Source organism: Candoia aspera, chromosome 13 (assembly GCF_035149785.1).
Source record: "Candoia aspera isolate rCanAsp1 chromosome 13, rCanAsp1.hap2, whole genome shotgun sequence".
In the NCBI taxonomy this organism is placed as follows: domain Eukaryota; kingdom Metazoa; phylum Chordata; class Lepidosauria; order Squamata; family Boidae; genus Candoia; species Candoia aspera.
The window spans coordinates 388407-400825 of NC_086165.1; the positions used below are offsets into that span (position 1 = coordinate 388407).

A 12419-nucleotide genomic window follows, 5' to 3' on the forward strand; every position below is an offset into this window, starting at 1 on the left:
ATTAATTCAGGCACTGATTCTGTGTTTGGCCTGGGTCAGCTGTGTAACAGCTAGGCTTTCTTTTTTTCATATATGCATTTCCTTCTGTACCCTTTTAAATTTCCTCTTGCTCATACATTTTCAGAGTTGCTGCAGGTATAGTCATAGTTATGAATTGACCATGGAAACATCTCTTTCTGTGTCAAAATCCCCTCTTTTGCTCCGGCACTGGCTTTTAAAACAGTAAATGCATTACGTATAGAGTTATTTAACAGTGGTAATTCTGTTAAATGTAATTTAAATAAATCAAATAAATCACAGTTCACTTATAGCTAGGATTTAGTAAAATGCTGTACATTCATTTGTAAAACCTGTTTAACACAGACTGACTGTTTTTGGCTAGGTGGTTGTTAGACCATGCTGTGACTAACCTAGCTGGGAAACATCAAAAGCATGTTAAAACTGAGCGGTCCAAACTGAGAGATGTTAAAGGGCACTGTAAACAGAAAACGCTTCACCTAGTTGTGAAAAGACTACAGGGTGATGCCAGGTGACCTTCTCTGCAGAGGCAAGTGAGTAAGAGAACTGGAAGACCACTAGAGTTACAGCCTGCCCCTGCCAGGGGTTCAGGCACTTCATTCCCTTCCCCAAGGCTCCCTCACATTTTCACTGTCTGTGAAGATGCTAGAGATATTTGGAGAAGGTGGTCGGGGAGTCCAGCCCCAAACCTTGGAAGACTTTCAAGGTGGAAACTAGCATTTTAACCAGTTTTCAAAAAAGACAGCTGTCCAGATCTAGTAAATAATGGTAGGGTCCGATTTTGGATTGAAGTGCAGTTTTCATACTGTTTTAAAAAAGAGCCCCACGTGCAATATTTTGCAAGAGGATGTAGCTAAACTCTCTCCATTCAGGTAAAGTTGCTCCTGGCATTTTGGCTAGAGCTGATCAAGGTGCTGATCAAAGGAGTTTTAAATCATGGAGGTTATTTGGGACTCTAAAGAAAATGTACAGCCAAGATGGATCTCTAGAACTGAAACATCCTTTGGGAGGGCATGCAACCCTATTTAGAACAGGCTGTGTGCACAGCCCACCAATTAGCAGTAATATTTTTTTTCTCTGAGTCAAGTTGCAATTTCTTGGCCTTATTAAATGGCACTAAATGGGGTTGGGTTATCTTGTGGCCTGCTTCATTTCCTAAACCAAACCAGGAAGCTGTTGTCCTTCACCTACACCCACATTGGTTAGGAAGCCCTTGGAGCAGCAGTGCTAAACCTGCTTTTTATCTCAAGCCAGAAACACTGTCTCTTGATAGACATGACTGTCTGTCTTAACAGAAGATTCCTGCCTGGAGGATCAGTCTGAGGTTGGAGCTGACTTGAATTTAATCTTGAAAGTCATCACTGAGCCAAGAGGGTAGCAGGTGTTAGGAAGTAGCATGAGGACAAGCAAGGAAATGATCAGTGAGGAATGTTCTTGAATGGCTTTAAAACAACGGACCGACAAAATAAATAAATGTAAATAATTTTAGTTAATTAAAGTATTCCCTTCCTTAGATAAAAGTTAGTGTTAAATATTCTGCATCAATTTTCACTTGTGATGTTTAATTAGTATGCACTACTGGGGGTCCATTTGTAGTGAACTTATGAATATGTTGGTTGCTTTAATACAGAAGGTTTTTTTAACACTGATAAAATTAAGGAATACAGTACAGAGAATAGTTCGTTCATTCTTGGTCTACGTAGTTTGGCTTTACATATTGTAGGGCCTCCCAGTGCTATCAGAGGAACCAGCATTGGTATCCATGCTTTCTGTTTTTTTCTTTTGAAAAATAAGTTTATGTAATGTTAAAAAACACATTTTATGGAATAAAATACTGGGTTTTCTATAAGGCTTGTTTTATTCAGGTATTCTAGGTAATTTAGGCACCAAGTTCTGATGGAGTTAACGAATAGTATTTCTAAAACATTCGTGTTACACATTTTACGTATGTAGAGTTTCACGTCTTAGAGTTTCTTTTTGATAAACATTTTGCTAGTAGGTTGGTAGGGCCTCGGTCTCTTCCATTTTTTCCTATAAAATAAAATCCCAAGCTCAGTCGTGTTACAAATAGGGAGAGCCATCTCATGAGCGGGGATTGCATGAGACTTTGTCAGGGAGATATGCAGGGAACACGCCAAGCAGCCCAGGCAGCCTGGAGAATGAAGGAAGGTTGTGGTAACCTGCGTGGACTGAATGGTGCTCGTTCTCTTCCCTGAGGAGAATCCAAACCTACCTGATGGAAGTGCAGGTTGGTGTCCTCCTCGGAGAAGGTAAACAGGCTTAATCGGAGAGTTTCTGTACCAGAGACCACTGGGGAAGAAAAGAAATTCTTGAGCAGGAGCTCCTGAGGAGGCAAAGCTCTTAAGGAGGGGCAGAAAAGGAAAGTGAACCCTGGAAAACGTAAGGAGGAAGCTTATGATGCAGAGAAGCAAGAAGATCAGGAGGTACTCAGTGCTGATAGAACTTAACCCTGTGCTTCAGGCTGTCACTTTTGAAGACGCTCTTCAGCCCTCTGAGCAAGCCCTACCGACCCCAGCTTCACAGAAGAGGGTGGAAGGCCTCCAAAGGCTTGGAAACCAAGTGTACAGAACACCACGTAACCAGGCCGGGCAAATCCTTTGGGATGAAGAGGAGCACGTGCAAAACACCTCCGTTTGACTTGCTAAAGGAACAGCTTTTTTCAGAGGCTTGGATGTAAGTTTAGAAAATTAGGTTTTCAGTTGGCTGGAGGACTTCCATTGGTCTGCACGTATCATTTCGTTGAAGCAATCTTTGTGGAGAGAGCCCAGACCATTAACTGGTCAACAGCAAGTGAGATCCTGGTGATACAAAGCTGCTTTACTGCTATCAGTATTATTCTTGGGATGAGCATGCGCTGTCTCCATCTGATGCCCTCTGGACGGAATAGGTCTTCATACTACTTTTCTGTTGTTTTCACAAGGCAGTAAAATCAATATGAGTTAATTACATCTGTATTGATCTTAATTTGGCAAACGGTAGTAGTTCATATAAACTTGGCTAATTTTTTTCAAGAGTCAGCAGGCTAGAAAGAACATGTTTTTGAGTGAAGTCCTTTTTCAGTTAATAGATCCTTCCTTGCTTTTTTACGAAACTAGAAAGTTATCTAAAACTGGCCTAATTCAGAGCACACTGGACCATAATATATTTGTTATTCTGTGAACCCAGCTAATATGAGTTAGCTTCCAACATAGCTTATGGATTAGTACCTTTCCAAAAAGGGTTCTGATTTCGATAAAGACTGCTTCTTTGTGTGAACGAGACAGCAAACTCTGCCAGCCTGAACAGCTACATTTCCACTGATGGCGATAATCACCTCCCACCACTACATAAGTGCAGTTGGGTACTACTGATAGGCACAGTGGGGCACATCAGGGAAAGTTGTTATGTCCTGTGCTAAGAATTGCTCCTGGGTTGAAGCTTCCCCTCAAACAGATTGAAACTACATTGGGATGGGGATGATAATGGTGGTGATGTGTAGTTCTCCGTTTCTCTAGGACTGCGGGCGGTTTAATTTCCTTTCATTTTATCAGAAAATAAGCCTACAAGGGTGGGCTGAGAACAGCTAGTCCAGAGTCACCGGGGAGGTTCCACAGCTGAAGGTGGCCTAGAGTCTGAATCTTCCCAGTCCTTGTATGAAACCCTGACTGCTGCATGCACATCGTTTCACCCCTGCACCTTAACCGCTAAATGACACAGAGCTTCAGCAGTGGAACTGTTGCTCAATACAGTATTGTATCAAAGTTGAGCTCCAACATAATGTTTACAAGCAGGTATTTTCCTTAAAATACGTAGCTTTCAGGAGAAAAGACTTGATGCTCGCAATTTCTGGGGAAACAAGGAAAAGACGATGTAGTTGCATTCTCTCTCTGGTGCAGAGGTTGAGCAACCTTACGTGTATCATTCAGTATTTAGCTTGGGAGGACAACTGAGGTGACAAGAGGAGAGAGGCTAAACCTTTCTGTTCTCTTGGTTGTTGTTTTGTCTTGTTTACAGACAAGTCTGCTTCGGTCTGACATTGGTCTTGGAAGCCCAGGCCCCATGCCTTGCTCAGGAAAAACAGGAACACCTTATTACCCGTTTTCCTCTGCAAATCCACGACGAAGGCCCCTTCATGATTCATCTTCCCTTGGTGAGTCATTCACGCTGTGCTGCTTTTTCCCAGGGAACGTACCTGATTATAGGTTTCATTTGCTGGATGAGATCCATTTCACTAAATCCTCAAGTTTGGAATGGGAACAAGTGAGAGGAGAGGCTGCAGAAGGGAACTGCTGCTGCTGCCACCTGGAAAGTAGAACTTGGTGATAATTGCTCCAACTTTTTCCTTTTGTCCCCCCAGTCAGCATGAATTTCACACAAAATATTTCCAGCACTAGAGCCTGACCACGTGTGTCAGTGCGAAGTTTAGTATGGATAATAGTGTGAATCTCTTGCTTCCTCATCAGATTTAAATTTTCAGTGTAATTCTCTAATAATTCAGTGTTATTGAATGAATTATTTGGAAGAACAGGAATTTGTTATAATTTATACTGAGATGGCACAATAACTTGACACTATTTGGAATGTCTTTTGTTTGATGCGGAAATGCTATATCCAATTTATTTTAGATATTAAAAAGTAATTCACCATCTAAGGGTAAAAAAAAGTGTTTTCTCCAAGTTGGGAGAAAAAGTAGTTGCTAATACAAAATTCAGAGCACTCTCAGATAATACATGAAGGAGTGACTTTAAGTTACTGCCAAGACACCAAACTGAACCAGATTTTACTCAGGTGGAAGCAACAAAAAGAACAAACTACAGTGAGTTTATCCACTGTTTTTCAATTGTTCTTTGTCCAGAGAAAAATCTAGAATGGTCTAGTACTGTTAAAATAAAATAGAAGCCTTTAGGAGGAATAGGAGGGCCAGCCCCATGTGGCGCAGAGTGGCAGGCGGCAGCATTGCAGCCAAAACTCCCCCCACGACCCGAGTTTGATCCCAGTGGAAGCTGGACTCCCAGGTGGCCGGCTCAAGTCGACTCAGCCTTCCCTCCTTCCGAGGTCGGTCAAATGAGCACCCAGCTTGCTGGGGAAGGTGACGACTGGGGAAGGCAGTGGCAAACCACCCCACTCTATAGTCTGCCAAGAAAATGTCACAAAAGCTGCGTCCCCCCAAAGGGTTAGACATGACTCGGTGCTTGCACAGGGAACCTTTCACTTTCTATTTCACAGGAGGAATAGGAAAAGGAAAAGCCATGCACAGCGTGTGTGATAAATTGAGTAATGATTCGTAATTTCATAATTTGTTACTTTCACTAACCGTATGAGCCCTTTCCTTCCTGAAGTATTAGTTACACAGTGGCAAACTTCAAACTGCAACAGTTGAATACTCTACACTTCCTTGGATGTAGGCTGGCTGAGATTACTAGACTACAACTTGAGTTCCCAGGCCAGGTGAACATAATACTGGTCCTGAGTTCTTGGGTTAATATGAAGGATACATAAGTAAAGCCTGTTCAAACACTTCCTTACTTAAATTTAAATGGTCACCCCTTTCAACCATAACAATATCACAATAAACACAGATCAGCAGCCCAGTCAGAAACCATCACAGCCATCAACACAACCATCCTGTGAGTCCTGTCACATATTCCAGCCCCCCTGTGCAGTAGCATAACCAGGTGTTTAAAGCCATTCAAGGGACCACCAGTTTTGGAGCTAATCTAACCTCTGGGGGATGATAATCCAAAGAGCAGGTGCCATGACAGACAAGGCAAGGCTCGCACTCTTTAATAGAGGGGACCTGTAACGTGCTTCTCCTGCCACATCTGATGGAATGGGTAGACATGGTTGAGGACAGGCTGTCCCTCAGATAACCCAGTCCCATACCACAAAAGGCTTCATAGGTAGTTATCAGCCCCTTCAATTGAACCTGGAAGCACACTGGCAACCAATGCAGCCCACAGAGCAGAGGTGTAATATGCACCAATTGAGCACACAAAACTGCCTGCGGCACTGCATCTCGCACCAGCTGCTGCTTTGGGATGCCCTTAAGGGCTGCCCCATGAAAAGCGCATTGCAGTAATCCAGCCAGGAGGTGACTAAGGTATGAGTGACTGTGAACAGAGCCTCTCGGACTAGGAACAGGCACAATTGGTGCACAGCATGAAGCTGTGCAAAAGCCCTCCTGGCCACAGCTGCCACCTGTTCTTTGAACAGGAGCTGTGAGTCCAGGAGGACCCCCAAGTTGTGCAGAGGTTCTATTTGGGGCACTGCAGTCCTGTCCAGAGCTAACAATGGAAAATCCCTGAACTTGGAGGCCCTAAAACCCAGCACCACTCACTCTTGTTAGGGTTGATCTAAAGCCTATTCTTCCTCATCCAGACTCCTACAGCCTCCAGACACCGAGGCAGAGCCCCCATGGCATTGCTCAGTTGGCCAAGGGTAGAGATATAAAGCTGGGTATCATCAGCATTCTGATGATACCTCACCCCATGCTGTTGAATGACCTCACCCAGCAGCTTCGAGTAGATGTTAAACCATATGCTTCTGATCTTCTGAGTTGCTTTTGTATTGTGTCATTTTACCAATTTTGCTTCGGTATTGCTACTTTTTCCTGTTAATTACAGCATTTTTTTTCTGTGCAGATTCTCTGCAGACAAAAAAAGTAAGGAAGGTGCCCCCTGGTTTGCCTTCTTCTGTAAGTCCTGGAGCTTTTTAACTTTTTAATTAAAAACACTCTCCTATATATCTAGCCATTGTTAACTTTTATTTCTTGGTCATAAGGAATCAAACTGATAGCTAGCCTGTGAGCAAGAAAGGAGAAGAATTAAAAAATAAAATTGGAGTGCAATCCTTTGGCACTGTATGCATGAGGAAAAAGTGTTGCCTGCATGTGTTGCTTTAGATTTGACCAGAGAAGGGATTCCAGAGAGACCTGTGAGTACACAGAGGAGAGAGTGAGTGGAGAGGATTCATATGAAACACTCAAAAGTAAGAACAAAAGTCTTTGCTGTGTTGTTAACTTGGAGACTTATCACCAGAGTCAACGGAAGGGACAGGCCCCGGTCTAGTTTTCCTGTTAAATGTGTAGTTTTTAGATCTGGTAGCAATGATTTATGGAACATCCATTCACTTACCTGCTAGTTCCTGTAATCCAAGGGGAGAAGAGTGGCCCAGGTACTATCTCTTGATGCATGTCTTTTGATGTTGAATTAGTCATTATGTTGCTGAACAGGAGGACAGAGATTAATAGCAGAGAATTGTAGAAATTTACATTGCTAATGATCCCAGTGGTATTGAAGACATTATGATTCGATAGGTAGGACATGTACAGCTCAGCTTGCTTCAATAGGACTGAAGTTATTAATATGCATAAATCACCAAGTCTGATGCTTATTGTGAAGCCCTGGTGGATTTTCAAGCCTTCATTAAGCCTTTTCTAACTTGAGCTGAGCATCAGAAAGGCTTTCAAGCAACCAGTTTGTTGATCCTTCTTGCAGAAATTTTTTATCCTTGGAGAATAAAAGACTCTGATGAAGAAGGTTTAGAGGGACTTGGCAGAAAAATCATTACCAACTGTGATAATCTTACACTTTGGGGGTTTGAAATATTTACCATGTTTCATTCGGTAAATTAAGAAAATTGTTAAATGAATCTGCATTTAAAATCCACATCAGATAAAAGCAGGGCTCTTCATTCCCCTCCCTCCCTCCCTCCCTTTCAGGACACACAAGAACATACTTCTTTGTTGTGCAAATGGAGGTGTTGGGCTTTTATTCAGCAGCACTTCACACATGGCGCAGGTGCGCTTGGATGAGTCATCACACGGAGGGCAAATAGAAGGAGGAGCTGCTGCTGCTGCTGAGGGCAGGAGCAAGGCTACGAAGGCCTCCCCGGTGCCTTGGCCTGAGCGCCAGCTTGTTCATGTGCTGCTTCCCACAAGGACAGGCGCCCTGCTCTCCTCCCCCCCCCCCCCCCCCCAGATGCAGGTTGCTGCAGTTTACCTGAAAGCCAAGCTTAATGCTGGAGGCCCTCTGGAAAGCTTCTCCTGCAGAAGCTCCTGGCGTGATAAGCTCCAGGGCAGAGGGCCAAACCCCAGCCCCTAGATGCAGGCACCTTCCCTTCCTCTTCTGCTTCCAAGAGAAGTTAAAGCTGCACTGATCTACCTTTCACAGTGATTTTTTTTTAACTACTACATTTGAATGAGACAGACCATATGGTGACTTGGGAAAAAGTCTAGAGCCTTAACACCCGAGCAGCTAGTCATTCTGTTGCATAGATGTCTTTCTCTGCCATTCTTTAAAAGATGGTTTGTTTGTTATTTTTATCCTGCCTTTATTGTTTATAAATAACCCAAGGAGGCGAATATACCCAGTACTCCTTCCTCCTGCTATTTTCCCCACAGCAACAGCCCTGTGATGTGGGCTGGGCTGAGAGAGAGGGACTGGCCCAAGGTCACCCAGCTGGCTTTCATAGTTAAGCTCCATTAGTTACCAGCTCTGACTCAGCTGAGGTTAAAGCAAATTCTTGTGTTAAACTTTACTTTGTTTTTGGATACTGGATAGTTATGGCCCTCTCTGCGCGCACAGGTACCCGTAAGGCTGTTATGTACAGTATCAATTTCTGAACCACTTACAGTCATGGTACGTGTCAAACTAACACCTAAGCAGTTAAATCCAGTACTGAAGGGCCTCATGTTCCATTATCAGTAACCATGGGGAAATAATCCCCACTTCTTTAGGAAATGATGAATGTGGGATGTCTTGGTAGAGCCATGAACTCATCCGTGATTCGGGAAGGAGCAGCATAGAAAGAATTGGTTGTTGGGACACCTCATAAACGTTGGAGTGCAGTCATGAAGTGTTCTGCTCCTTTGCCCAGATACCTATGAGAATGGGTTTAATATGGTGCTGGAAAACTGTATATTCTCCTTTTCTGCTGAGTTGATGTTTGAAAGAACATGGGATGCTTTGAATAAAAAAGGGTCACTTAGGCAAGCTGAGCTAGGGAGGGGTGGGAATGAGAAAATCCCAAGCCGTATCTGTTTCCATTGCCTTACATTTTACATTATCTCATATAGGTTGTGCCTTACACTAATTAGTAAATACGAATACATCTTTTTTCCTTTTCCAAGTATTGGAGAAATACTTACTGTTCAGAGAAGGACTAGGGCATTTTATCAGTTCATGGGGATAATAGTATTAAAGAAAGGTTTCTAAAGATTTGGCTTGATTGCTTTCTTTCCATACAGATGTTCTTATTCTGTGATAAGTGGTGCTAAAATATAAAAGTAATCATTTCCTTTCCCCCATTTCTTTCTTGGTTTTGGAGAAACATGTCCTTCTTCCTGAAGAACAGGAAGTATACACTATAATTCAGAAAAATATTATGGGACATTTAATCTGCCTTGAATCGCTTGGTGTGCAGATCCGTTAAGGGTGGTTTAAAGTCCTCTGAAGCATTTGGATTAGTGATGCTGTAGCTGTTTCAGTCTTCTGTTAAACCAATTGCATTTGTGACTCTCCGCATTATATACCGTGAAGCTCCGTACAGCACATGTTTCTAAAGCAGAATCAAAATTGATGGGGCCATTGAGGACATCGAGTCCGACCTCCTGCTCCATGCAGGAATCCAAACATCAAGAGAAGGCTGTCCAACTTTGGCTTGGACATATGCAGGGAAGGGCAGCCTGTGCTCTCTTGGTGTGATTGGTTCCACTGCCAGATGGCTCAGTTGTTCTTTGTTCATGCAAATTTTCATTAGGCATTAAAAATATTCTTATTATGGAATAGGTTTGCATTATACAGCCATCTACAGGGAACAGCCAAAACTGCATCTTCCTGTGATGTGCTGAGTTGTATCTTGTTCTGAATTGGTGAAATGTTTATTAAAGGGATCCAGTTAGATTGCCTAAATTGCTGGAGCTAATCCATTATAGGAGAGCGCTCTTTCCTTTTATATTTTGAGATTCAGTTTTCATCATATATTTTATTTTCTCAAATTTTTGCTACCGCCCATCTCCCCAGCCAAGAGGGACTCTGAGCAGTTTACGATAAGTTAATTAAGCGTTAAAAACAGTAATCATAAATAAAGCATAAAATATAACACAATGCAATAGAATGCCTGGGACAGGAGGGAGCATAATCACTTCTGGGGATGGCTAGTTCCTTAGAGTGGCCCTGTTCTGCTTGCGGGTCATAGAGACTGAAAAAAGCTGGCTTTATTAGTAGTAAATAGATTACTAGTACTGGGCATAAAACAGATTAAAGATTTTTAAAACATAAAAATACTTAAGGCTAGTTTATTTTTTAATACATTTTCTGCTGTCTAGGTTCTCCCATTAGCCTACAATTCAGCCTTTCTAGGTAAGGGTGACAGATCTGGAAATGTTGAAGCAGTAATGATTGCTGATGGAGGAGTGCACCAAGCCAGGAGGTCTCTTTTCTCATTTAATTAAAACAAAAGGATTATCTTGCTAAGACTTGCTCAGTGGTGTCATTATAGGCTCTTGAGGCTAAAACAAAAAATGGGGCTGGGATTAGCTGGAGTCTAATGTTCTTTTAACTGAAGTGCAAATTTTTACATTCTTAATAGATTCCTTGTTTGTGTTGTAACTTCAAAACCACCCTAGGGTGAATTTGAAAGAACATTTCGGAGGAACATTTCTATCTTAATATGCACCCACCCCATTTTGCTGTATGAGATGGTTCAGTCCTACTTTGCATAAATTTGTTCCAAGTACATCCATATGTGCTTCCTTTGCCCGAAGAACTGCTGTGCTTCATTAGGTGAATTTGACGTCTTGGACGGGCACCAGGCCTTGGGACTGCAGATGGTGTAATTTTTCAGGCAAGCATGTATTGCGCTTACCCGATCCCTGGAATGAGCAGCACCTCTTTGATGTATTACTGCAGTGGGAAAAGGGTAAGGCTTTCTTCCTTTTGTTCCGGCAGTCCCCAAAATCTCCAGAGTGGCTTAGAAGGTAGCCTCGACCAGCCACACAGCCCCAATGCTGGCGTGAGCCGGAGTACTTTGACTTTCTGGCAAGTCTTCCATTGGTTCAAAGATGCCATTCTGATGCCAGTTAAATACTGTGCGCTTGAAGATGTGGGCAGTATTTTCCAGTTACTTGCTGTATTCAGAGCTGTCTTTGAATTATTCCAAGCACTGCTGGGCGATTTGATTGCTCTTTTCAGTCTGGAGTTTTAGATACTTTCAGGACTGTGGTGCCATCTGCTTTTCGGGGGTAGGGGGTTGAATTTATGTAATATTGTTCAAAAATTTGGTTAAGATTTATATCCAAGAATTTTCTATTGTATTCTATTGTATACAATAGAATACAATATTCTATTGTAAGTGAGAAAGATTGTGCTCCCTGTTCCAAAGCATAAGATTCTAAAGTAGGGAATTCTTGTTAATTATTATGGTATAAATTGCATGTATGATTATTGCATGGTATATGATCAAACTTCTGCATTTCACAGGAGCCATAAGCTTGTTTCCAGGGTCTGATACAAAAATTTGTTTCAGACAAAGCAGAGATGAAATCCGGTTTCATTTGCAATTTGTCAATGCAAAATCTGTTTTAAATGCAGAATGTTTCAGCTTTAATCTTTTAAACATTCTACTAGTTTTGTGCATTGATAAATTATTTTAAATAAGAGTGATGATGTTCAATTACATTTACAGATAGTTTCCAATTATTGTCTTATTTTTTCTACTCATTGAAGGGGACTGTGAAATATCTTTGGAGTGGAGTTGTATGACCAACTTCGTATTTAAAGCTGTTTTAGCAAATCTGTGTAATGCTGAAGAGTACGGGATTGACAAATCATCTTCATGACATCTCAGATCCATTGGGAAATGCATCTTAGTGTTAGGCAACTTGAGGGAAATTGCTTGTTCTCTTTAGTGGTTTCTCTAGTGAAAAGCAAACTCCTACAGATGTGGATTTGTTTCCTTCCCTCCTCTGCTGAAATAGTTTCAAAACTGACCCCAGAAGTAAAATCACATCTACTTCTCCCAGAGTGGTAGCGTTACGGCTTGTGTGAAGTACTGATTTTATTCTTTCTTGAGCACAGAACATTCCCCTTTGTTCTGTGGGAAGGGGAAGGCTTTGATGTTATTAAGTATTTCCAGGCGTATAACGGATGGAAGTGGCACTGAAGCGTGGCAGGACTGGAGAATTCATAGCATCTGCTTGTTATTGTTCAGGCGTGACTTTTGTGAACTGGAAGAGTTAGAAAATTGAATGAGAAGTCTAATTTCTTGGTATTCTTTAACAGTGACACTTCAGTCATTTGGCTTCATGAAGTGATTTAAACATTGGGGGCGAGTGGGGGAAAGCCAAGGTATCCCAGTTAATTAGTTTCTTGGTACAAATCCCTGGAAAGCTGGCTTCTGTT

General features: G+C 42.1%; 1 protein-coding gene across 6 annotated transcripts in view; it reads left to right on the plus strand.

Moving 5' to 3' along the window:
* Positions 1-12419, plus strand: part of TCF12 (transcription factor 12) — a 108413-nt gene that overhangs the window by 61244 nt on the left and 34750 nt on the right. For 5 of the 6 annotated variants that reach the window (XM_063314499.1, XM_063314501.1, XM_063314498.1 and 2 more), the window contains 2 exons: positions 4033-4168; positions 6660-6712. The exons of the other annotated variant lie outside the window; for it this stretch is intronic. In XM_063314499.1, coding sequence (XP_063170569.1) covers positions 4033-4168; positions 6660-6712 — 189 coding nt within the window. The remainder of the gene's footprint in view (positions 1-4032; positions 4169-6659; positions 6713-12419) is intronic. 6 annotated transcript variants of the gene reach the window in all.